Raw genomic sequence first — 26,489 nt, 5'->3', positions numbered from 1 at the left:
AGCTGAGACCCTGCCATTAAACTCCAGCATGAGGACAAAAGGAGACTCTGTCTCGAGAAAATAAAAAAAAGAAATAAAAGAAAAAAGAAAACAGAAAAGAAAATAAAGAAAAAGAAACGAAAAACAAGATATTACAAAACTAATGCTGCAAAAATTCAAAGGATCATAACTGGCTCCTGTGAGAAACTCCATGCCTCTAAATTGGAAAATCTAGAAAAAAATGGACTAATTCCTAGATACATACAACCTCCCAAGACTGAACCAGGAAGAAATCCATAACCTGAACAGACCAATAACAAGCAACAAGATCAAAGCCATAATAAAAGTCTTCCAGTAAAGAAACGTCTGGACCTGATAACTTCACTACTGAATTCTACCCAATGTTTAAAGAAGGACTAATACCAATCCAACTCAAATTATTTTGAAAGATAGAGGAGCAGGGAAGAGTTCCAAACTCATTCTATCAGGCCAGTATTACCCTGATACCAAAACCAGACGAAGACACATGAAAAAAAGAAAACTACAGGGCAAAACTGCTGATGAATATTGATGCAGAAATCTTCAACAGAATACTAGCAAATCACATTCAACAATACGTTAGAAAGAATCATCATCATGACCAAGTGAGATTTATCCCTGGGATGGAAGGATGGTTTAACATATGCAAATTAATGTATGTGATAAATCATATCAATGGAATGATAAAAACCATATAATCATTTCAATTGATGCTGAAAAGCATTTAATAAATCTCAGTGTGTCATCATGATACAAATGCTGAAAACACCAGTGAAAGAAGGAACATACTTCATTGTAATAAAAGTCATATACCACAGATCCACAGCTAGTATTGAAGTGCCTCATTGTCTGGGGTAACACCCAGAGTTCTTGGACTCACAGCCAAGGAAATCAAGGACATGGGCACACCAAGAGTGAGGTGTAGAGCAGAAAGTTAATAGGAGAAACAAAGAGAACAGCTTTCTACTGCAGAGAGGGGTCCCAGAAAAAAACAGTTGCCATCCTGCAATGAAATACAGGGGTTTTTATAGATGAGCTAGTGGGGAGGCTGTATCTGATCACCCACACAGGGTACAAACAACCGGTTAGGACCAGGTGTACCATCTGCATAGGGTGTGAATCTCTGGCAGCCCCCACCCTAATCTTTTATTATGCAGGCGGGTCCTCAGCCTGAGCTACAACATGTTGCTCATTTCGTTCTTACTGTGTATGTGCTACAAAAGGGGAGATGGAAAGCCCATGGTGGACATGCCTGGCCCCACGTGGCCTTATCTATCTGTGCAGCTGTTGGCATCCCACTATGAAAGCTTCCAGCTTCCTATCTATCTATGATAGAAAATCAATGTACCAACATTTTATCTCCATGTACCATCTCAAACACAGGATTTAAACTTCCAAAAAAGATATAATTCTCAAGACTATTAAAGATCAAAAAACAAATTTAACAAAAATGTGCAAGGATTCTTTGCAGAAAACTATAAAACTTTATTAAGAGAATGCTATCAGTCAAATTTCCAGCATAACAATAACATTCTTGGATTCAGTCTTCATTTCTCTTGCTGTAAACCTATCGTTGCGCATCACCTAGAACATAAATATACAATTAGGACCCATTACTCAGCAGATTTTAATTCATATGACACTAAAGGTATACAACTACCATCTTGATGAACTAATATCAGAACACTGAGGATGACCATTTAGCCTATATCCAGTTAGCCTCTGAATAAACTCTGAAAGTAGACTTCCAGGCCTATTAACAATATTTTTAATTCATGCCACTTTTTCTAGAATAAGGAAACAGAGACTGTTTAACTTCAGAATGAATTCAATCAAGTGAATCTATTTGTATGTATAAGTGGAAAGCAAAAAACAAACAAAAAGAACGCATATACTTTCAATGAAAATTCAATGAAACCAAACCCCAAGGGAAAAAGATATTTTTAAAGTATCATTTAAATATCTTGATATAAAATAACACTTGAACACAGAATATGCTTAGAACTCCCTAAGTGAAGGAAATAGAAAAGTCAGTATTACATTTGTTTTGTGTCTCTTGTGAAAAAGTGTAAAAACGTTACTTTGGACTAGTTTAGTCATTATGCAGTTGCTTTAAGTAGGGCGAACATTTGTCACTATTTTCACCGGAATTCCTGCCTCTTTACATGCCTAAAAGCAGTTCAGTTTACTCAGTTTACACAGTAAACTGAATACCCACGCTAGCTGTAAGCCATTACCATCACAATTAACACAACAAAATACTGATGCTTATTATAAACATGTTACGTATTTGTTAAAAACAGGCCTCTATAAAAGTATCAGAAAATTATTGGCTGTTGGTTAAATGACTTACATTCAAAAGTCACGTTTTCATATCTTTTTTTTTTAAATGACACATAAAAACATATATATTTATCATGTATAACATGATGCTTTAAAATGTATGTACACACTATGAAATGGCTACATCAAGCTAATTAATATCTGCATTACTTGAAACATCTGTGAAGACACTCGATATCTATTCTCTTAGCATGTTTCTTATCTTTCATATCATAATCCAATTAACTTTGACCCAATTTTTCTCCATCTTTTGAAGTCCTGGCCTCAAGTGATCCTTCTGCCTCGGCCTCCCAAAGTGCTGGAATTAAAAGCATGAGCCAGCATACCTGACCCTCTATCGATCATAGTGTGTGAGGCAGCTATTTGGGGTCTGAACTACCTTCAAAGAAACTTGGGACATGAAGTAATATATTAAAGTAGCACTAATTTTACCTCTGTGTCACACAAAATATAATATTGTGAAAACAGACACCCTATAGTTTGCATCTTAATTGAACAACATACCTGCTTCCAGCACTTTAGTGGGATCAAAAGTGGGCAGAGTCTCCTCCCTGACATCAGGACCATCTCCAGGCTCATCCTCTATCTTAAGCAGAGCCAGTGCCTGTTGAAAAGCTTCCACGTCAGGCCCTTAAAAGATAAAAAGGTCATCAGTTTACAAATTAAAACATGAACTATGAACGAGGAAATGATAATTTATTCCCTCATCATTATGAAATAAAAACCTGTAGGCTAATTATTTCAGGAGTCTGTTGCCAGGAAAACAGGAAAGCAGAGATGTTCAAACATCACCCTTTCCTTTCCCAAGGCTGGCCCTAGACAACTTACTTGCCCCTTTTGTACTCATTTGCTCTTATTCTTATCACATTAAATCAGTGATTTGTTTGAGTCAGTCTGACTAGACTATGAGCTTTAGGCTACAGTTTGGCACTGACGTTTCCAGCACTTAGTAACATGGCATGAGGAAGCATTAATAAATGTGTATTAAAAAGTTTCTTAAAAAATACATGAGATGTTCACAGATGGCAGACTAGGAAGCTACAAGGAGCCATTCTTCCACAGAAACATAAAATACAAAACAAACCAAAAAACAGAAAATGGCTGAACAAACCATACAGCAGCTCTGGAAAACACTCACAGGCTTATGACAACCATGCAAGTACCCAATCAATAAAAAGCCTCTGTCAAAATGGTAGGAAAGTTTTGTGGCTTTTTATGTGTCCTTGTCCCACCCCTCCCCACAGCAGCAGCAGGAAACGTTTAAGATTCCTTCCTAATGTTTTCTGGCCTCCTGTTACTGGTGTGTCATAAAATATAATGCATAAATATACCTCCACCACCCACAAGCATTATTCTCCACTCTCCCTTCACCTTGAACAGCAGGTGCTCCTTCATTTTCGATCTCCCCACTAGGTGCAATACCCTGATTTTCAGTTGGTGCTTCCTCTTCTTGACGTTTTTCCTCAGTGGGCTGCTGGACCTAAGGGTGTAAGTGTGTGTGCGAATAAAAACTCAATAATATAAATACACAAATGCATATGTGCATCAAATCATAAATCTAAAGATATTCTTCCAACAGACATATATATATAAACACACACACACAGAGAGAGAGAGAGAGAGAGAGAGAGAGAGAGAGAGAGAAATATCCATATCCATACAGGTAACACCAGAATATAATATTCCTGAACCAAAGTTTCCTTCATGAGATGTCATCATCATTTTTTTATCAGCATGGAACCCCTGGACCAGTGCATGTACACTAGCTCAAATATATTTTGTAAAATAAATTGTGTTAATAGAAAACATCGAATGTTAAAGGACTCACAATCACAGATTCAACCGGCTGGGAAGACTCTTGGTCATTTCCTCTTTCTGAGGATTGGGATCTTGTTCTTACATGCTCACTCATATTTCCCACTGAAAACAGAATATTTTATTTGGAAAAAGTGTGTAAGAACTTAGCTACATATATGAACATTCCATGGCAAAATGGTGATTTGTACTTTTAAAAGTTTGAATTTATCTTAATTTTGAAACTATTTTCAAACTAATTCACAGAGCAATGATAAGTACTCATGCTTTGCAATCAAACTAAGGACAGATTTGTTTGTATCACAGTTGAAGAGGCACAGAAATCACCTTAACGCCATAGCAAAAGACAGAAGACATTCCTGAGTTTTGGTTTCACAATCAGACTCTCCATCATGAAGACATTTAGGAAAAAACGGGCAGAGAATTGAAACTGAAATGACTACTGCTTTCGTCCCACTCTGATTTGCTAGGCCCATTTCACCCCCACACCCTTCCCAAAATCGAGTCTTGCTGGAAAGCACAGCCTCACCCATTCCTTCCCATGACGTTCACAGCGGAGGTGAGAAATTGTGAAACAGAGTGAACGTTATGCTCCTCACGGGACACCTCTGCCAGGCACTCTACAGACCTCAGGGCCGCAGTCACCAGCCCACAGCGTTCCCAGTTCCCAGGCCCCCTCCTTACCGAACACGCTGTCCCTTTCCGCGCCCCTACCTAGGAGTCTAGAAACTGTCCTGTCTCAGAGGGTTCCAGGAGTTTCCGGGACTCAGACACCTCTAACAGCCCCCGCAGCACTCGCCCCATCTTCATGCGATCCCTCCCCTCTGTAGCCCACCTTCCTCCCTCATCCCAGGCCAGCCCCAAAGACAAGTCCCATGGTGGCATGGCGACCTAGGAGGAGCTGGACGATGACTGCAAGGCCCTTTTCCCTCAGAAGCCACGGACTGTGCTGCAGGACCTGTCCTAACGCTGGCTCCGCCACACATTCACTCACAACTAAATTCTCAGGAAGACCGCTCTGCGGACCTACCGGCTGCGTCTCAATCAGTGAGAAAGAATCAAGATGGCGGAAAAAATGAAGACACAACCTCTCCCTGCAGAGCTCTGCGCGGACAGAAGGTGGGCAGCAAGGCGCACAGGCAACAACAGACACCCGTAGCAACAGACATGCGCAGCAACAGGTCTGTGCAACATGCGCACTGAGGAGGGCATTCGCCTCCAGACTGAAGTTTTCCTGCCTCTGTGGAGAACCTAAACCAGCAGCGCTCCTAACATCGAAAATGAATTGCAAAGCACTTTTCTTTTTCTCCCGCCCAACCTTTCTTTCCCTTCCAGCGGCTTTGGAGAATATGAGCCCCACCTTACTCTAATAATGTGTTTCAGAAAAATTCACCATCACAGAAATAAATCTTAAATATTTTAATACCTGTTTTATATACGCTTCCAGAAATCATTTTCTTGCCTCCTTCACGAGTTTGCTGTCATGCTTGCAGTGGTGTTATCCACTCCAATACGATAAGACATTCATAGTTTTTGGTTGCATTATTGTACGTTCAAAATCATTGATCCAGCTGGACAACATTAAAGTGGTAGGAACTCAACCTTAGTTGTTGAATCCCTGTTTCACCCACTGTTTTGAAATGGCTCTTTTATCATCACCTACATCCCCACTCAATTTTGTATGAAACTCTCTTCTTTTAATTTTCTTCCATTGAGTTGTTTATACCTGTACCACTACTGCAGTATTTTAATTGCTGTAGCTTAATGATAGTTGAAATGTGAGGTAATGCTTGCCCTCCCTCACTGATTTCTCCTTTTCTATCAATTCTGACACGTTGGTCTTTCAGATGAACTGCAGAATCATTTGATCAGGTGCTAAAATATTCCTGTTGAGATACTAGTTACTATTTTTATACTACATGCTAACTCTGGGACAATAGCCATCTATTTAAGAATCTCGCAATAAAAAAAAAAAAAAAATTTTAAAAAAGCCACTCCTCAATTCCTCAAGTCTTTTAACGTATCCCACACAATGACTGTGTTATTTTCTTCATATTAGTTCTTCACATTCAAATTAAATTTATTCATGGCCAGTTTTATTTTTAATCCAACTGCTACAGAATACACATTCTTTTCCCCAGCACATGGATCATTCTCAAGGACAAGGCCATATCTTAGGTCTGAAAACATTAAAAAAAAAAAAAAACCCGAAATAATATCATGGATCTTGTCAGACCACAGTGGCATAAAACTAGAAATTAATAACAAGAGGAATTTTGGAAACTATACAAATACATGAAAACTGAATAATCTGATCCTGAATGAATAATGGGTCAATGAAGAAGCTAAGAAGGAAATTTAAAAATTTATTGAAACAAATGACGATGGAAATACAACATACCAAAACCGATGGGATACAGCAAAAGCAGTACTCAGAAAGAGGTTTATAGCCATAAGTGCCTACAACAAAACAGGTAAAAACTTCAAATAAACAATCTAATGATGCATCTTAAAGAGCTGCAAAGAAAGAGTAAATCAAACCAAAAATTAGAAGAAAAGAAATAATGAAGATCCCAGCAGAAATAAACGAAATTGAAATGAAAAAAAAACCCACAAAAGATCAATAACACAAAAAGTTGTTTTTTAATAAGTTAACCCAAATTTACAAACCATTAGCCAAGCTAAGAAAAAAAGAGAGAAACCCAAATAAATAAAATCCGAAATGAAAAAGGATTTGGGAGGCTGAGGCAGGTGGATCACTTGAGGCTGGGACCTCAAGACCAACCCGGCCAATATGGCAAACTCCATCTCTACTAAAAATAAAAATAATTAACCAGGTATGGTGGTAGGCACCTGTAATCCCACCTACTAGGGTGGCTGAGGCAAGAGAATTGCTGGAACCCTGGAGGTGGAGGTTCTAGTGAGCTGAGACTCTGCTATTACACTCAAGCACGAGAACAAAAGGAAACTCTTTCTCCAGGAAAAAAAAAAAAAAAAAAAAAACCAGAAAAGAAAAAAAACAAAAGAAAGAAAAAGAAATGAAAAACAACATGTTACAAAACTGATGCTGCAAAAATTCACAGGATCATAACTGGCTCCTACAAGAAACTCCAGGCCTAAAAATTGGAAAATCTAGAAAAAAATGGACCAATTCCTAGATACAACCTCTGAAGACTGAACCAGGAAGAAATCCATAACCTGAACAGACCAATAACAAGCAACAAGATCAAAGCCATAATAAAAAGTCTTCCAGTAAAGAAACGCCTGGACCTGATGGCTTCACTACTGAATTCTACCCAACGTTTAAAGAAGGAATAATACCAATCCTACTCAAACAACTTTGAAAAATAGAAGAGGAGGGGATAGTTCCAAACTCATTCTATGAGGCCAGTATTACCCTGAAACCAAAACCAGACAAAGACACATCAAAAAAAGAAAACTATAGGGCAAAACCACTGATGAATATTGATGCAGAAATCCTCAACACAATACTAACAAACCAAATTCAACAATACGTTAGAAAGAATCATCATCATGACCAAGTGAGATTTATCCCTGGGATGGAAGGATGGTTTAACATATGCAAATTAATGTATGTGATAAATCATATCAATGGAATGATAGATAAAAACCATATAATCATTTCAATTGATGCTGAAAAGCATTTAATAAATCTCAGTGTGTCATCATGATACAAACGCTCAAAACACCAGTGAAAGAAGGAACATACTTCAATGTAATAAAGCCATATACCACATACCCACAGCCAGTATTGAAGTGCCTCATTGTCTGGGGTAATACCCAGAGTTCTTGGACTCACAGCCAAGGAAATCAAGGACATGGGCACACCAAGAGTGAGGTGTAGAGCAGAAAGTTAATAGGAGAAACAAAGAGAACAGCTTTCTACTGCAGAGAGGGGTCCCAGAAAAAAACAGTTGCCATCCTGCAATGAAATACAGGGGTTTTTATAGATGAGCTAGTGGGGAGGCTGTATCTGATCACCCACATAGGGTACAAACAACCGGTTAGGACCAGGTGTACCATCTGCATAGGGTGTGAATCTCTGGCAGCCCCAACCCTAATCTTTTATTATGCAGGCGGGTCCTCAGCCTGGGCTACTCCATGTTGCTCATTTCCTTCTTACCCTGCATGTGCTAAAAAAGGGGAGGTGGAAAGCCCATGGTGGACATGCCTGGCCCCACATGGCCTTTTCTATCTGTGCAGCTGTTGGCATCCCACTATGAAAGCTTCCAGCTTCCTATCTATCTATGATAGAAAATCAATGTACCAACATTTTATCTCCATGTACCATCTCAAACACAGGATTTAAACGTTCAAAAAAGGTTCAATTCTCAGGACTATTAAAAGATCCAGAAGCAAATTTAACAAAAATGTGTAAGAATTCTTTGCAGAGAACTGTAAAACTTTAATAAAAGAATGTTATCAGTCAAATATCCAGCATAACAATAACATTCTTCGTTTCAGTCTTCATTTTTCTTGGTGTACACCTATGGTTGCGCATCACCTATAACATAAATATAAAATTAGGACCCGTTACCAGATTTTTATTCATATGACACTAGCGGTATACAACTACCGTGTTGATGAACTAATATCAGAACCCTGAGGGTGACCCTTTAGCCGACATCCAGTTAGCCTCTGAATAAACTCAGGCATATTAACAATATTTTTAATTCATGGCACTTTTTCTAGTAGAATAAGGAAACAAATAGACTATTCAACTTCAGAATGAATTCAATCAAGTGAATCTATTTGTATGTATAAGTGAAAAGCAAAAAACAAACAAACAAAAAAAACCGCATATACTTTCAATGAAAATTCAATGAAACAAAACCCCAAGGGAAAAGGTATTTTTAAAGTATCATTTAAATATTTTGATATAAAATAACACTTGAATACAGAATATGTTTAGAACTCCCTAAGTGAAGGAAATAGAAAAGTCAGTATTACATTTGTTTTGTGTCTCTTGTGAAAAAGTGTAAAAACGTTACTTTGGACTAGTTTAGCCATTATGCAGTTGCTTTAAGTAGGGCGAACATTTGTCACTACTTTCACCGGAACTCCTGCCTCTTTACATGCCTAAAGGCAGTTCATTTCATACAGTAAACTGAATACCCACGCTAGCTGTAAGCCATTACCATCACAGTTAACATCACAAAATAAACTGATGCTTATTATAAACACGTTACTATTTGCTAAAAACAGGCCTCTATAAAAATATCTGAAACTTACTGGCTGTTGGTTAAATCACTTACATACAAAGGTGAGAACATGTTTTCAAATCTTTTTTTAAAAATGACACATAAAATCGTATATATTTATCACGTATAACATGAAGCTTTAAAATATATATACACATTGTGAAATGGCTACATCAAGCTAATTAATATCTGCATTACTTCAAATAGCTGTGAAGACACTCGGTATCTACTCTCTTAGCATGTTTCATATCTTTCACATCATAATCCAATTAACTTTGACCCAATTTTTCTCCATCTCTTGAAGTCCTCGCCTCAAGTGATCCTTCTGCCTCGGCCTCCCAAAGTGCTGGAATTAAAACCATGAGGCAGCACACCTGGCGCTCTATCTCTAATAGTGTGCAAGGCAGCCATTTGGGTTGTAAACTACCTTCAAAGAATCTTTAGACGTGAAGTAAGATATTAAAGTAGCACTAATTTTACCTCTGTGTCACAAAAATATAATATTGTGAAAACAGACACCCTATAGTTTGCATCTTAATTGAACAACATACCTGCTTCCAGCACTTTAGTGGGATCAAAAGTGGGCAGAGTCCCCTCCCTGACATCAGGACCATCTCCAGGCTCATCCTCTATCTTAAGCAGAGCCAGTTCCTGTTGAAAAGCTTCCACGTCAGGCCCTTAAAAGACAAAAAGGTCATCAGTTTACAAATTAAAACATGAACTATGAACGAGGAAATGATAATGTTTATTCCCTCATCATTATGAAATAAAAACCTGTAGGCTAATTATTTCAGGAGTCTGTTGCCAGGAAAACAGGAAAGCAGAGATGTTCAAACATCACCCTTTCCTTTCCCAAGGCTGGCCCTAGACAACTTACTTGCCCCTTTTGTACTCATTTGTTCTTATTCTTATCACATTAAATCAGAGATTTGTTTGAGTCAGTCTGACTAGACTATGAGCTTTAGGCTACAGTTTGGCACTGACGTTTCCAGCACTTAGTAACATGGCATGAGGAAGCATTAATAAATGTGTATTAAAAAGTTTCTTAAAAAATACATGGGACGTCCACAGATGGCAGACTGGGAAGCTACAAGGAGCCATTCTTCCACAGAAACATAAAAAACAAAACAAAACAAACCAAAAAACAGAAAATGGCTGAGCAAACCATACAGCAGCTCTGGAAAACACTCACAGGCTTATGACAACCATGCAAGTACCCAATCAATAAAAAGCCTCTGTCAAAATGGTAGGAAAGTTTTGTGGCTTTTTATGTGTCCTTGTCCCACCCCTCCCCACAGCAGCAGCAGGAAACGTTTAAGATTCCTTCCTAATGTTTTCTGGCCTCCTGTTACTGGTGTGTCATAAAATATAATGCATAAATATACCTCCACCACCCACAAGCATTATTCTCCACTCTCCCTTCACCTTGAACAGCAGGTGCTCCTTCATTTTCGATCTCCCCACTAGGTGCAATACCCTGATTTTCAGTTGGTGCTTCCTCTTCTTGACGTTTTTCCTCAGTGGGCTGCTGGACCTAAGGGTGTAAGTGTGTGTGCGAATAAAAACTCAATAATATAAATACACAAATGCATATGTGCATCGAATCATAAATCTAAAGATATTCTTCCAACAGACATATATATATATATACACAGAGAGAGAGAGAGAGAGAGAGAGAGAGAGAGAGAAATATCCATATCCATACAGGTAACACCAGAATATAATATTTCTGAACCAAAGTTTCCTTCATGAGATGTCATCATCAGTTTTTATCAGCAAGGAACCCCTGGACCAGTGCATGCACACTAGCTCAATTATATTTTGTAAAATAAATTGTGTTAATAGAAAACATCAAATGTTAAAGGACTCACAATCACAGATTCAACCGGCTGGGAAGACTCTTGGTCATTTCCTCTTTCTGAGGATTGGGATCTTGTTCTTACATGCTCACTCATATTTCCCACTGAAAACAGAATATTGTTATTTGGAAAAAGTGTGTAAGAACGTAGCTACATATATGAACATTCCATGGCAAAATGGTGATTTGTACTTTTAAAAGTTTGAATTTATCTTAATTTTGAAACTATTTTCAAACTAATTCACAGAGCAATGATAAGTACTCATGCTTTGCAATCAAACTAAGGACAGATTTGTTTGTATCACAGTTGAAGTGGCACAGAAATCACCTTAACGCCATAGCAAAAGACAGAAGACATTCCTGAGTTTTGGTTTCACAATCAGACTCTCCATCATGAAGACATTTAGGAAAAAATGGGCAGAGAATTGAAACTGAAATGACTACTGCTTTCGTCCCACTCTGATTTGCTAGGCCCATTTCACCCCCACACCCTTCCCAAAATCGAGTCTTGCTAGAAAGCACAGCCTCACCCATTCCTTCCCATGACGTTCACAGCGGAGGTGAGAAATTGTGAAACAGAGTGAACGTTATGCTCCTCACGGGACACCTCTGCCAGGCACTCTACAGACCTCAGGGCCGCAGTCACCAGCCCACAGCGTTCCCAGTTCCCAGGCCCCCTCCTTACCGAACACGCTGTCCCTTTCCGCGCCCCTACCTAGGAGTCTAGAAACTGTCCTGTCTCAGAGGGTTCCAGGAGTTTCCGGGACTCAGACACCTCTAACAGCACGCGCAGCACTCGCCCCATCTTCAAGTATCCCTCCCCTCTGCGGCCCACCTTCCTCCCTCGTCCCAGCCCAGCCACAATAACGAGTCCCATGGTGGCATTGCGACCTGGGTGGAGCCGGACGAGGCCCTTTTCCCTCAGAAGCCACGGACTGTGCTGCAGGACCTGTCCAAAGCCAGCTGGCTCCTCCACACATTCACTCACAACTAATTTCCCAGGAAGACCGGTCTGTGGACCTACCGGCTGCGTCTCAATCAGTGAGAAAGAATCAAGATGGCGGAAAGTATGAAAACACAACCTCTGCCTGCAGAAATCTGCGTGGACAGAAGGTGGGGAGCAAGGCGCATGCGCAACAACAGACACGCGTAGCAACAGACATGCGCAGCAACAGGTCTGTGCAGCATGCGCACTGAGGGGGGCATTCGCCTGGTGACTGAAGCTTTTGTGACTGAAGTTCTCCTGCCTCTGTGAAGAACCTAAACCACCAGTGCTCCTGAAATCGAAAATGAATTGCAAAGCACTTTTCTTTTTCTCCCGCCCAACCTTTCTTTCCCTTCCAGTGGCTTTGGAGAATATGAGCCCCAGCTTACTCTAATAATGTGTTTCAGAAAAATTCACCATCGCAGAAATAAATCTTAAATATTTTAATACCTGTTTTATATACGCTTCCAGAAATCATTTTCTTGCCTCCTTCACGAGTTTGCTGTCATGCTTGCAGTGGTGTTATCCACTCCAATACGATAAGACATTCATAGTTTTTGGTTGCATTATTGTACGTTCAAAATCATTGATCCAGCTGGACAACATTAAAGTGGTAGGAACTCAACCTTAGTTGCTGAATCCCTGTTTCACCCACTGTTTTGAAATGGCTCTTTTATCATCGCCTACATCCCCACTCAATTTTGTATGTAACTCTCTTCTTTTAATTTTCTTCCATTGAGTTGTTTATACCTGTACCACTACTGCAGTATTTTAATTGCTGTAGCTTAATGGTATTTAAAATGTGAAGTAATGCTTGCCCTCCCTCACTGATTTCTCCTTTTCTATCAATTCTGACACATTGGTCTTTCAGATGAACTGCAGAATCATTTGATCAGGTGCTAAAATATTCCTGTTGAGATACTAGTTACCATTTTTATATCACATGTTAACTCTGGGACAATAGCCATCTTTCTATTTTAGAATCTCTCAACAAACAAACAAAAAAAAAAGCCACTCCTCAATTCCTCAAGTCTTTTAACATATCCCACACAATGACTGTGTTATTTGCTTCATATTACTTCTTCACATTCAAATTAAATTTGTTCATGGGTATTTTTATTTTTCCATTCCATTGCTGACCCGTGTTTGCTTTTACTCCACTGTGTTTTTCACACAAGTCAAACAATCTCTGTTTGCAAACAATATGATTCCATACCTAGAAAAGCCCAGACTCTCTGTCCAAAATCTGCTTGATCTTATAAACAACTTCAGGAAAGCTTCAAGATACAAAATTAATGTACAAAAACAGGAGCGTTTCTCTACACCAACTACCTTGAAGCTCAGAGCCAAATCAGAAACACAATCCCATTCACAATTGCCACAGAAAGAATAAAATACCTAGGAATACAGCTAACCAGGGAGGAGAACCATCTCTACTATGAGAACTACAAAACACTGCTCAAAGAAATCAGAGATGACACAAACAAACGGAAAAACATTCCATGCTCATGAACAGGAAGAATATTGTCAAAATGGCCAATCTGACCACAGCAATTCATACATTCAGTGATATTCCTATTAAACTACCAATGACATTCCTCACGGAATTAGAAAAAAACAAACTACTTTAAAATTCATATGGAGCCAAAAAGGAGCCCAAATAGCCAAGGCAATCCTAAAGAAAAAGAATGAAGCCAAAGCATCACATCACCTGACTTCAGAGTATAATACAAGGCCATTGTAAACGAAACAGCATGGTACTGGTACCAAAACAGTCACAAAGACCAATGAAATAGAATACACAGCCCAGAAATAATGCTGCACACCTCACAACTATTACCATCTGACCTTCAACAAAGTTGACAAAAACAAGCAATGTAGACAGGACTCTCTACCAAGAAATGGTGCTATATGTAAAAGACTGAAACAGGACCACCTCTTATTAAGAAAAATTAACTAAAGGTGGATTCAGAAACTAAATGTAAAACCCAAATTCATAAAAATCCTGGAAGACCCAGGCATTCTCATCCTGGACGTAGGAAAGAGCAAAGATTTCATAATGAAGATGCCAAAAGCAATTGCAACAAAAGCAAACATTGCCAAATGGAATGTAATGAAACTAAAGAGCTCCTGCACAGCAAAAAAACAAAACAGAACAAAAAACAACGATCCACAGAGACAACACACAACACAGAGAATGGGAGAAACTATTTACAAACTATGCATCTATCTAAGGTCTCGTATCCACAATCTATAAAGAACTTAAAATAAATTTACAAAAAACAAAAACAAAAACAAAAAATAAAAAGACACGCCACGTGCGGTGCCTCACACTTCTAATCCCAGCACTTTTGAGGGCCAAGATGGGCAGATCACTGGAAGCTAGGATTTCGAGACCAGCCTGGCAAACATGAAAAACCCTGGCTCTACCATAAAATACAAACATTAGCTGGGAGAGGTGGTGCACGCCTGTAATCCCAGATAATAGCGTGGCTGAGGCAGCAGAATAGCTTGAACCCAGGAAGTGGAGGTTGCAGTGAGTGGAGATCGTGCTACTGCTCTCCAGCCTGGGCAACAGACTGAGACTGCATCTCAATAAACAAAACAAAACAGCCCATACCAGTAAAAAGTGGGCCAAGGACATGAACAGACACATTCAAAGGAAGACATGCATGAGGCCACAGCATATGAAATAAAGCTCAAAGTCACTGACCATTGGAGAAATACAATTCAAACCACAATGAGATATCATCTCACACCAGGCAGAATGGCTATTATTAAAAAGTAAAAAAATAAAATAGCAGATGCTGGTGACATTGTAGAGAAAAAGAAACACTTATTCACTGTTGGTGGAAGTGTAAATTAGTTCAACCATCGTGGGAAACAGTGTGCTGATTTCCCAGAGACCTAGGATATTATCCAGGAGAACTTCCCCAATCTAGCAAGACAGGACAACATTCAAATTCACGAAATACAGAGAACACTACTCTGTTGCTCCTTGGGAAGAGCAACCTGAAGACAACAATCATCAGATTCTTCAAGGTTGAAACAAAAGGAAAAATGTTAAGGGCAGCCACAGAGAAAGGTCAGGTTACCTACGAAGGAGAGCCCATCAGACTAACAGCGGATCTCTCTACAGAAACCCTACAAGCCGGAAGAGAGTGGGGGCCGATATTCAACATTCATAAAGAAAAGAATTTCAACCCGGAATTTCATACCCAGCAAAACTAAGCTTCATAAGGGAAGGAGAAACAAAATCCTTTCCAGGACAGCAAATGCTGAGGGAGTTTGTCACCGTCAGGCCTGCCTTACAAGAGCTCCTGAAGGAAGCACTAAATATGAAAAGGAAAAACCAGTACCAGCCACTGAAAAACAAACAGAAATATAAAGACAATGACACTATGAAGTGAAGACACTGCATCAACTAATGTGCAAAGTAACCAGCTAGCATCATGATGACAGGATCTAATTCACACATAACAATATTAATCTTAAATGTGGAGACTGGCACATTGGTTAAATGTCAAGACCCATCGGTGTGATACATACAGAAGACCCATCTCACATGCAGAGGACACACAGGCTCAAAATAAAGGGATGGAGGAATATTGACCAAGAAAATTGAAAGCAAAAAAAAAAAGCAGGGGTTGAAATCCCAGTCTCTGATAAAACAGACTTTAAATCAACAAAATACAAAATTAGCTTGGCATGGTGGTGCATGCCTGTAATCCCAGCTACTAGTGTGGCTGAGGCAGGAGAATCACTTCAAACAGGGAGGCAGAGGTTGCAGTGAGTGGAGACCATGCAACTGCACTCCAGCTTGGGCAACAGACTGAGACTCTATCTCAGAAAACAAAACAAAACAAAAAATAATACCACTAAAAAGTGGCCCAAGGACAGGAACAAACACATTTTTAAAAAGACATGCATGCGGCCAACAAGCATATGAAATAAAGTTCAAAGCCACTGATCGTTAGAGAAGTGCAATTCAAGCCACAATGATATATCATCTCCCACCAATCAGAATGGCTATTATTAAAAAGTAAAAAATAAAATAAAATTTAAAAAATAACAGGTGCTGGTGATGTTGTGGAGAAAAAGAAACACTTAATCACTGTTGGTGGAAGTGTACATTAGTTCAACCATTGTGGGAAACAGTGTGCTCATTCCCCAGCGACCTAAAAACAAAACTACCATTCGATCCAAGCAATCCCATTACTGGGTATACAGTCAAAGGGATATAAACTGTTCTGTTATAAAGACACATGCACACATATGTTCACTGCAGCACTATTCACAATACCAAAGACATGGAATCAACCAAAAAGCCCATCAATGGTAGACTGGATAAAGAAAATGTAGTACATATATACCACGGAATAGTATGCAGCCATAAAAACGAATGACACTATCTCTGTTGCTGGAATAAGGATGGAGCTGGAGGTCATTATACTTAGCAAAGCAAAGCATGAACAGAAAACTAAATACTGTATGTTCTCACTTATAAGTGGGAGCTAAAAATGAGAAAAAATCAACACACAGAGGAGAACAACAGACACTGGGGCCTACCAAAGACTGGAGGATGGGAGGAGGGAGAGGATCAGGAAAAATAGCTCATGAGTACCAGGCTTAATACCTGGGTGACAAAATAATCTGTACAACAAACCCCCATGACACAAGTTCACTTGCATGACAAACCTGCACCACATGTATGTCTGAACTTAAAAGATACAAAAAGAATAAGAAAAAATAGATTTCAAAACAAAAACTTTGAGAAGAGACTAAAAGGTCACTATATAATAATAAAGGGGTCAATTCATCAAGAGGATATTAACAATTTTAAATATATATGCATGCAACACTTGAGCACCCAGATATATAAAACAAATGCAATTAGAGCTAGAGAGAGAGATAGGCCCCAATAAAATAATAGATGGAGACTTCAGCACCCCACATTCAGTATTGGACAGATCTGCCAAACAGAAACTCAACAACAACAATAACAACAAAAACAAACAAACAAAAAAAAACAGAGTTAATCTGCACTACAGACACATAGATCTAATAGATATTTACAGAACATTTCTTCCAACGGCCACAGAATACACATTCTTTTCCCCAGCACATGGATCATTCTCAAGGACAAGACCATATGTTAGGTCTCAAAAGATTAAAAAAAAAAAAAACCTGAAATAATATCATGGATCTTGTCAGACCACAGTGGCATAAAACTAGAAATTAGTAACAAGAGGAATTTTGGAAACTATACAAATACATGAAAACTGAATAGGGGAAGCTCGAGCTGTTGTGGGGTCCGTGCGGGAGTCGGGGTGGCAGAGCCATGGTCGGGCAACTGAGCGAGGGGGCCATTGCGACCATCATGCAGCAGGGGGATACATCCATAAAGCCCATCCTCCAAGTCATCAACATCCCTCCCATTACTATGGGGAATAGTCCTCCATGTTATCGACTGCTTGTGAGTGATGGATTGAACCCTCTATCCTCTTTCATGTTGGCAACACAGTTGAACCCCCTTGTGGAGCAAGAACAACTGTCCAGCAACTGTGTTTGCCAGATTAACTGATTTATCGTGAACACTTTGAAAGACGGAAGGAGAGTAGTTATTTTGATGGAATTAGAAGTTTTGAAGTCAGCTGAAGTAGTTGGAGTAAAGATTGGCAATCCAGTGCCCTATAATGAAGGACACGGGCAGCCACAAGCAGCTCCTCCAGTGTCAGCAGGCAGCCCAGCGGCAAGCAGCAAGCCCCAGCAATAGCACGGAAGCTCCGGAGCGGGTTCCACTGTTTCTAAGGCTTATGGTGCTTCAAAGACATTTGGAAAAGCTGGAGGTCCCAGCCTGTCAAACACTTCTGGGGGAACACAGTCCAAAGTGGTGCCCTTTGCCAGCCTCACTCCTTACCAGTTCAAGTGGACTATTTGTGCTCATGTTACCAACAAAAGTCAGATCTGTACCTGGAGCAACTCCCGAGGGGAAGGGAAGCGTTTCTCTCTGGAACTGGTTGATGAAAGTGGTGAAATCAGAGCTACAGCTTTCAACGAGCAAGTGGACAAGTTCTTTCCCCTTATTGAAGTGAACAAGGTGTATTATTTCCCAAAAGGCACCCTGAAGATTGCTAACAAACAGTTCACAGCTGTTAAAAATGACTTTGAGATGACCTTCAATAACGAGACTTCCGTCATGCCCTGTGAAGACGGCCATCATTTACCTACGGTTCAGTTTGATCTCACGGGGATTGATGACCTCGAGAACAAGATGAAAGACTCACTTGTAGAAATCACGGGGATCTGCAAGAGCTACGAAGATGCCACTAAAATCACAGTGAGGTCTAACAACAGAGAGGTTGCGAAGAGGAATATCTACTTAATGGACACATCCGGGAAGGTGGTGACTGCTACGCTGTGGGGGGAAGATGCTGATAAATTTGATGGTTCTAGGCAGCCCGTATTGGCTATCAAAGGAGCCAGAGTCTCTGATTTCGGTGGACGGAGCCTCTCCGTGCTGTCTTCAAGCACTATCATTGCGAATCCTGACATCCCGGAGGCCTATAAGCTTCGTGGTTGGTTTGACGCAGGACAAGCCTTAGACGGTGTTTCCATCTCTGATCTAAAGAGCGGCAGTGTTGGAGGGGGCAACACCAACTGGAAAACCTTGTACGAGGTCAAATTCGAGAACCTGGGCCAAAGCAACAAGCCGGACTACTTCAGTTCTGTGGCCACAGTGGTGTATCCTCACAAAGAGAACTGCATGTACCAAGCCTGCCCGACTCAGGACTGCAATAAGAAAGTGATTGATCAACAGAACGGATTGTACCGTTGTGAGAAGTGCGACACCGAATTTCCCAATTTCAAGTACCACATGATCCTGTCAGTAAATATTGCAGATTTTCAAGAGAATCAGTGGGTGACTTGTTTCCAGGAGTCTGCTGAAGCTATCCTTGGACAAAATGCTGCTTATCTTGGGGATTTAAAAGATAAGAATGAACAGGCATTTGAAGAAGTTTTCCAGAATGCCAACTTCCGATCTTTCATATTCAGAGTCAGGGTCAAAGTAGAGACCTACAACAAAGAGTCTCGAATTAAGGCCACTGTGATGGACGTGAAGTCGGTGGACTACAGAGAGTACGGCCGAAGGCTGGTCCTGAGCATCAGGAGAAGCGCGTCGATGTGAGGAGAGCAGTGCCGATTGGGCAGAAGTTTGCAAATAAAGAGCCAGAATAGAATCGATTTCCTCCCACCTCTGTGTGACGATCCCATGTTGGCTACTCAGCACAGAAGCTCTCTATGGTGGACTAAGCAATTTCCTCTCTTGTGTACATCTCAGAACCCATCAGTAGGCAAAGGAAAATATGTGCGGGTGGCTGTGGTGAAGACCGTGTCAGGCCTACGGAGTTAGCCAGTGGTTAGTGTAAGACCAGTCACTCCCTCTGCCTTCAGGCTTTTGTAAATTTCATTATCATCAAGCAGGAATTATGTCATAAGTCACTGACCCTAACTGCAGACCATGAAGTAAATTATGTAACAAGGTTTTTCCTGCTCCAGCAGTGACCCCCCAACCTCACAACTTGGGTTCTTCTCAGGAGGGAGAGCTGAGAAGCGTTTGTGGGCACCTGGGTATTTTAGTAACTATGTCTTCCTAGAATTCAAAGGCTCTCTCTTTCTAGAGGTGCTACATAGTTGTTAATGCTTGGAATGGCAATAGGGTAGAATTATTAATCAAAGGCATCTCTTTTATATCTGAAGAGTATCCTTCCTTCAGGGTTTAATAGACTGAGTCAGATGGGTCTGATATTAATCAAAATTGTCTCTTCTGAGGACTGCTGATAAGCATTAACTTGCTGTCCCCTAGGGAAATCCAAGCGACTACAAAGCGTTTCTTTAGTTTTCATTTCAATTAATGTTGCATTTCGCTTGGTGAATGCATACTTTTTCTACCTGTACATATTCCTGGCATTCGTATATTTTGTTTTTTTGACTAAAGCTACGTTACATGGAAAGGATTTTGAAGCCTTTTGTTTCCCTTGCTTTGTTTTAATAAACAGTATATACTTTGCTTGTGGAAAAAAAAAAAAAGGAAACTGAATAATCTGATCCTGAATGAATCATGGGTCAATGAAGAAGCTAAGAAGGAAATTTAAAAATTTATTGAAACAAATGACGATGGAAATACAACATACCAAAACCGATGGGATACAGCAAAAGCAGTACTCAGAAAGAGGTTTATAGCCATAAGTGCCTACAACAAAACAGGTAAAAACTTCAAATAAACAACATAATGATGCATCTTAAAGAGCTGCAAAGAAAGAGCGAAACAAACCAAAAATTAGAAGAAAAGAAATAATGAAGATTCCAGCAGAAATAAATGAAATTGAAATGAAAAAAACCACACAAAAGATCAATAACACAAAAAGTTGTCTTTTTAATAAGTTAACCCAAATTTACAAACCATTAGCCAAGCTAAGAAAAAAAGAGAGAAACTCAAATAAATAAAACCAGAAATGAAAAAGGATTTGGGAGGCTGAGGCAGGTGGATCACTTGAGGCCGGGACCTCAAGACCAACCTGGCCAATATGGCAAACTGCATCTCTACTAAAAATAAAAATAATTAACCAGGTATGGTGGTAGGCGCCTGTAATTCCACCTACTAGGGTGACTGAGGCAAGAGAATTGCTGGAACCCTGGAGGTGGAGGTTCTAGTGAGCTGAGACTCTGCTATTACACTCAAGCATGAGGACAAAAGGAGACTCTGTCTCGAGAAAAAAAAAAAAAAAAAGAAAGAAAAGAAAAAAATGAAAAAGAAATGAAACACAAGATGTTACAAAACTGATGCTGCAAAAATTCAAAGGATCATAACTGGCTCCTATGAGAAACTCCATACCTATAAATTGGAAAATCTAGAAAAAATGGACTAACTCCTAGATACATACAACCTCTGAAGACTGAACCAGGAAGAAATCCATAACCTGAACAGACCAATAACAAGCAACAAGATCAAAGCCATAATAAAAGTCTTCCAGTAAAGAAACGCCTGGACCTGATGGCTTCACTACTGAATTCTACCCAACGTTTAAAGAAGGACTAATACCAATCCAACTCAAACTACTTTGAAAAACAGAAGAGGAGGGAATAGTTCTAAACTCATTCTATGAGGCCAGTATTACCCTGATACCAAAACCAGACGAAGACACATCAAAAAAAGAAACTACAGGGCAAAACCGCTGATGAATATTGATGCAGAAATCCTCAACACAATACTAGCAAATCACATTCAACAATACATTAGAAAGAATCATCATCATGACCAAGTGAGATTTATCCCTGGGATGGAAGGATGGTTTAACATATGCAAATTAATGTATGTGATAAATCATATCAATGGAATGATAGATAAAAACCATATAATCATTTCAATTGATGCTGAAAAGCATTTAATAAATCTCAGTGTGTCATCATGATACAAATGCTGAAAACACCAGTGAAAGAAGGAACATACTTCATTGTAATAAAAGTCATATACCACAGATCCACAGCTAGTATTGAAGTGCCTCATTGTCTGGGGTAACACCCAGAGTTCTTGGACTCACAGCCAAGGAAATCAAGGACATGGGCACACCAAGAGTGAGGTGTAGAGCAGAAAGTTAATAGGAGAAACAAAGAGAACAGCTTTCTACTGCAGAGAGGGGTCCCAGAAAAAAACAGTTGCCATCCTGCAGTGAAATACAGGGGTTTTTATAGATGAGCTAGTGGGGAGGCAGTATCTGATCACCCACACAGGGTACAAACAACCGGTTAGGACCAGGTGTACCACCTGCATAGAGTGTGAATCTCTGGCAGCCCCCACCCTAATCTTTTATTATGCAGGCGGGTCCTCAGCCTGGGCTACTCCATGTTGCTCATTTCGTTCTTACTGTGTATGTGCTAAAAAAGGGGAGGTGGAAAGCCCATGGTGGACATGCCTGGCCCCACGTGGCCTTTTCTATCTGTGCAGCTGTTGGCATCCCACTATGAAAGCTTCCAGCTTCCTATCTATCTATGATAGAAAATCAATGTACCAACATTTTATCTCCATGTACCATCTCAAACACAGGATTTAAACGTTCAAAAAAATTACAATTCTCAAGACTATTAAAGATCCAGAAACAAATTTAACAAAAACGTGCAAGGATTCTTTGCAGAAAACTGAAAAACTTTAATAAAAGAATGTTATCAGTCAAATATCCAGCATAACAATAACATTCTTCGTTTCAGTCTTCATTTTTCTTGGTGTAAACCTATGGTTGCGCATCACCTATAACATAAATATAAAATTAGGACCTGTTACCAGATTTTTATTCATATGACACTAGAGGTACACAACTACCGTGTTGATGAACTAATATCAGAACCCTGAGGGTGACCCTTCAGCCTACAACCAGATAGCCTTTGAATATACTCTGAAGGTAGACTTCCAGGCATATTGACAATATTTTTAATTCATGCCACTTTTTCTAGTAGAATAAGAAAACAAAGAGACTGTTCAACTTCAGAATGAATTCAATCAAGTGAATCTATTTGTGTGTATAAGTGGAAAGCAAAAAAACAAAGAAAAAAAACGCATATACATTCAATGAAAATTCAACGAAACAAAATCCAAAGGGAAAAAGATATTTTTAAAGTATCATTTAAACATTTTGATATGAAATAACACTCTGAACACAGAATATATTTAGAACTCCCTAAGTGAAGGAAATAGAAAAGTCAGTATTACATTTGTTTTGTGTCTCTTGTGAAAAAGTGTAAAAACGTTACTTTGGACTAGTTTAGCCATTATGCAGTTGCTTTAAGTAGGGTGAACATTTGTCACTATTTTCACCAGTACTCCTGCCTCTTTACATGCCTAAAAGCAGTTCAGTTTATACAGTAAACTGAATACCCACGCTAGCTGTAAGCCATTACCATCACAGTTAACATCACAAAATAAACTGATGCTTATTATAAACATGTTACATATTTGTTAAAAACAGGCCTCTATAAAATATCTGCAAATTATTGGCTGTTGGTTAAATGACTTTACATTCAAAAGTCACAACATGTTTTCATATCTTTTTTTAAAATGACACATAAAATCGAATATATTTATCACATATAACATGATGCTTTAAAATATATATTCACATTGTGAAATGGCTACATCAAGCTAATTAGTATCTGCATTACTTCAAATAGCTGTGAAGACACTCGATATCTACTCTCTTAGCATGTTTCATGAATCTTTCATATCATAATCCAATTAACTTTGACCCAATTTTTCTCCATCTCTTGAAGTCCTGGCCTCAAGTGATCCTTCTGCCTCGGCCTCCCAAAGTGCTGGAATTAAAACCATGAGCCAGCATACCTGGCCCTCTATCGATCATAGTGTGTGAGGCAGCCATCTGGGATCTGAACTACCTTCAAAGAATCTTTAGACGTGAAATATGATATTAAAGTAGCACTAATTTTACCTCTGTGTCACACAAAATATAATATTGTGAAAATAGACACCCTATAGTTAGCATCTTAATTGAACAACATACCTGCTTCCAGCACTTTAGTGGGATCAAAAGTGGGCAGAGTCCCCTCCCTGACATCAGGACCATCTCCAGGCACATCCTCTATCTTAAGCAGAGCCAGTGCCTGTTGAAAAGCTTCCACGTCGGGCCCTTAAAAGATAAAATGGTCATCAGTTTACAAATTAAAACGTGAACTATGAACGAGGAAATGATAATGTTTATTCCCTCATCATTATGAAATAAAAACCTGTAGGCTAATTATTTCAGGAGTCTGTTACCAGGAAAACAGGAAAGCAGAGATGTTCAAACATCACCCTTTCCTTTCCCAAGGCTGGCCCTAGACAACTTACTTGCCCCTTTTGTACTCATTTGTTCTTATTCTTATCACATTAAATCAGTGATTTGTTTGAGTCAGTCTGACTAGACTATGAGCTTTAGGCTACAGTTTGGCACTGACGTTTCCAGCACTTAGTAACATGGCATGAGGAAGCATTAATAAATGTGTATTAAAAAGTTTCTTAAAAAATACATGAGATGTCCGCAGATTTCAGACTAGGAAGCTACAAGGAGCCATTCTTCCACAGAAACATAAAATACAAAACAAACCAAAAAACAGGAAATGGCGGAGCAAACCATACAGGAGCTCTGGAAAACACTCACAGGCTTATGACAACCATGCAAGTACCCTATCAATAAAAAGCCTCTGTCAAAATGGTAGGAAAGTTTTGTGGCTTTTTATGTGTCCTTGTCCCACCCCTCCCCACAGCAGCAGCAGGAAATGTTTAAGATTCCTTCTATTGTCTTCTGGCCTCCTGTTACTGGTATGTCATAAAATATAATGCATAAATATACCTCCACCACCCACAAGCATTATTCTCCACTCTCCCTTCACCTTGAACAGCAGGTGCTCCTTCATTTTCGATCTCCCCACTAGGTGCAATACCCTGATTTTCAGTTGGTGCTTCCTCTTCTTGACGTTTTTCCTCAGTGGGCTGCTGGACCTAAGGGTGTAAGTGTGTGTACGAATAAAAACTCAATAATATAAATACACAAATGCATATGTGCATCGAATCATAAATCTAAAGATATTCTTCCAACAGACGTATATATGTGCGTGTGTATGTGTGTGTGTATATATATATATATATATATATATATACACACACACACACGGGGGGGGCGGAGAGAGAGAGAAATATCCACATCCATACAGGTAACACCAGAATATAATATTTCTGAACCAAAGTTTCCTTCATGAGATGTCATCATCATTTTTTTATCAGCATGGAACCCCTGGACCAGTGCATGTACACTAGCTCAAATATATTTTGTAAAATAAATTGTGTTAATAGAAAACATCGAATGTTAAAGGACTCACAATCACAGATTCAACCGGCTGGGAAGACTCTTGGTCATTTCCTCTTTCTGAGGATTGGGATCTTGTTCTTACATGCTCACTCATATTTCCCACTGAAAACAGAATATTTTATTTGGAAAAAGTGTGTAAGAACTTAGCTACATATATGAACATTCCATGGCAAAATGGTGATTTGTACTTTTAAAAGTTTGAATTTATCTTAATTTTGAAACTATTTTCAAACTAATTCACAGAGCAATGATAAGTACTCATGCTTTCCAATCAAACTAAGGACAGATTTGTTTGTATCACAGTTGAAGAGGCACAGAAATCACCTTAACGCCATAGCAAAAGACAGAAGACATTCCTGAGTTTTGGTTTCACAATCAGACTCTCCATCATGAAGACATTTAGGAAAAAACGGGCAGAGAATTGAAACTGAAATGACTACTGCTTTCGTCCCACTCTGATTTGCTAGGCCCATTTCACCCCCACACCCTTCCCAAAATCGAGTCTTGCTGGAAAGCACAGCCTCACCCATTCCTTCCCATGACGTTCACAGCGGAGGTGAGAAATTGTGAAACAGAGTGAACGTTATGCTCCTCACGGGACACCTCTGCCAGGCACTCTACAGACCTCAGGGCCGCAGTCACCAGCCCACAGCGTTCCCAGTTCCCAGGCCCCTTCCTTACGGAACACGCTGTCCCTTTCAGCTCCCCTACCTAGGAGTCTAGAAACTGTCCTGTCTCAGAGGGTTCCAGGAGTTTCCCGGACTCAGACACCTCTAACAGCACCCGCAGCACTCGCCCCATCTTCATGCGATCCCTCCCCTCTGTGGCCCACCTTCCTCCCTCGTCCCAGGCCAGCCCCAAAGACAAATCCCATGGTGGCATGGCGACCTAGGAGGAGCTGGACGATGACTGCAAGGCCCTTTTCCCTCAGAAGCCACGGACTGTGCTGCAGGACCTGTCCTAACGCTGGCTCCTCCACACATTCACTCACAACTAAATTCTCAGGAAGACCGGTCTGTGGACCTACCGGCTGCGTCTCAATCAGTGAGAAAGAATCAAGATGGCGGAAAGAATGAAAACACAACCTCTCCCTGCAGAGCTCTGCGCGGACAGAAGGTGGGCAGCAAGGCGCACAGGCAACAACAGACACGCGTAGCAACAGACATGCGCAGCAACAGGTCTGTGCAACATGCGCACTGAGGAGGGCATTCGCCTCCAGACTGAAGTTTTCCTGCCTCTGTGGAGAACTTAACCAGCAGCGCTCCTAACATCGAAAATGAATTGCAAAGCACTTTTCTTTTTCTCCCGCCCAACCTTTCTTTCCCTTCCAGTGG

The 26,489-nt window shown here is 39.9% G+C and overlaps 1 protein-coding gene and 1 pseudogene across 7 annotated transcripts; one reads left to right on the top strand and one right to left on the bottom strand.

Moving 5' to 3' along the window:
- Nucleotides 1–1,479: 1,479 nt before the first annotated feature.
- PAGE2B (PAGE family member 2B) lies at nucleotides 1,480–26,438 on the bottom strand. Of its 7 annotated transcripts, XM_045383674.2 has the most exons (11): nucleotides 26,183–26,342; nucleotides 25,166–25,257; nucleotides 24,680–24,788; nucleotides 23,812–23,937; nucleotides 11,270–11,361; nucleotides 10,824–10,932; nucleotides 9,950–10,075; nucleotides 4,190–4,281; nucleotides 3,733–3,841; nucleotides 2,866–2,991; nucleotides 1,480–1,602 (listed from the first exon to the last, which is right to left on the bottom strand). In XM_045383674.2, exons 2-11 carry the CDS (start codon nucleotides 25,247–25,249, stop codon nucleotides 1,586–1,588), a joined length of 990 nt encoding a protein of 329 aa, XP_045239609.2. In that variant the 5' UTR covers nucleotides 25,250–25,257; nucleotides 26,183–26,342; the 3' UTR covers nucleotides 1,480–1,585. The 7 variants fall into 7 exon arrangements, with proteins under 7 accessions (XP_045239609.2, XP_065394917.1, XP_045239610.2 ...); XM_065538845.1 differs by lacking the exons at nucleotides 2,866–2,991; nucleotides 3,733–3,841; nucleotides 4,190–4,281 and having other exon boundaries at nucleotides 26,183–26,418; XM_045383675.2 differs by lacking the exons at nucleotides 23,812–23,937; nucleotides 24,680–24,788; nucleotides 25,166–25,257; nucleotides 26,183–26,342 and adding an exon at nucleotides 12,281–12,392.
- On the top strand, nucleotides 17,583–19,538 carry LOC102142085 (replication protein A 70 kDa DNA-binding subunit pseudogene; annotated as a pseudogene).
- Nucleotides 26,439–26,489: the final 51 nt, after the last annotated feature.

The sequence above is a fragment of the Macaca fascicularis genome, chromosome X (assembly GCF_037993035.2).
Source record: "Macaca fascicularis isolate 582-1 chromosome X, T2T-MFA8v1.1".
Lineage (NCBI taxonomy): Eukaryota > Metazoa > Chordata > Mammalia > Primates > Cercopithecidae > Macaca > Macaca fascicularis.
The sequence above is the reverse complement of the archived record's forward strand: the minus strand, read 5'-3'. Positions and strand labels throughout refer to the sequence as shown.

What these genes read in the sequence shown, in the direction of transcription:
- PAGE2B (XM_045383674.2), bottom strand. Translation starts at nt 25,249, where the DNA reads ATGAGTGAGCATGTAAGAACAAGATCCCAATCCTCAGAAAGAGGAAAT. An exon ending in CACTAAAGTGCTGGAAGCAG is followed by an intron (nt 4,282 to 9,949) that starts GTATGTTGTTCA and finishes TTCTGTTTTCAG; the next exon opens with TGGGAAATATGAGTGAGCAT. An exon ending in AGCCGGTTGAATCTGTGATT is followed by an intron (nt 3,842 to 4,189) that starts GTGAGTCCTTTA and finishes TTACACCCTTAG; the next exon opens with GTCCAGCAGCCCACTGAGGA.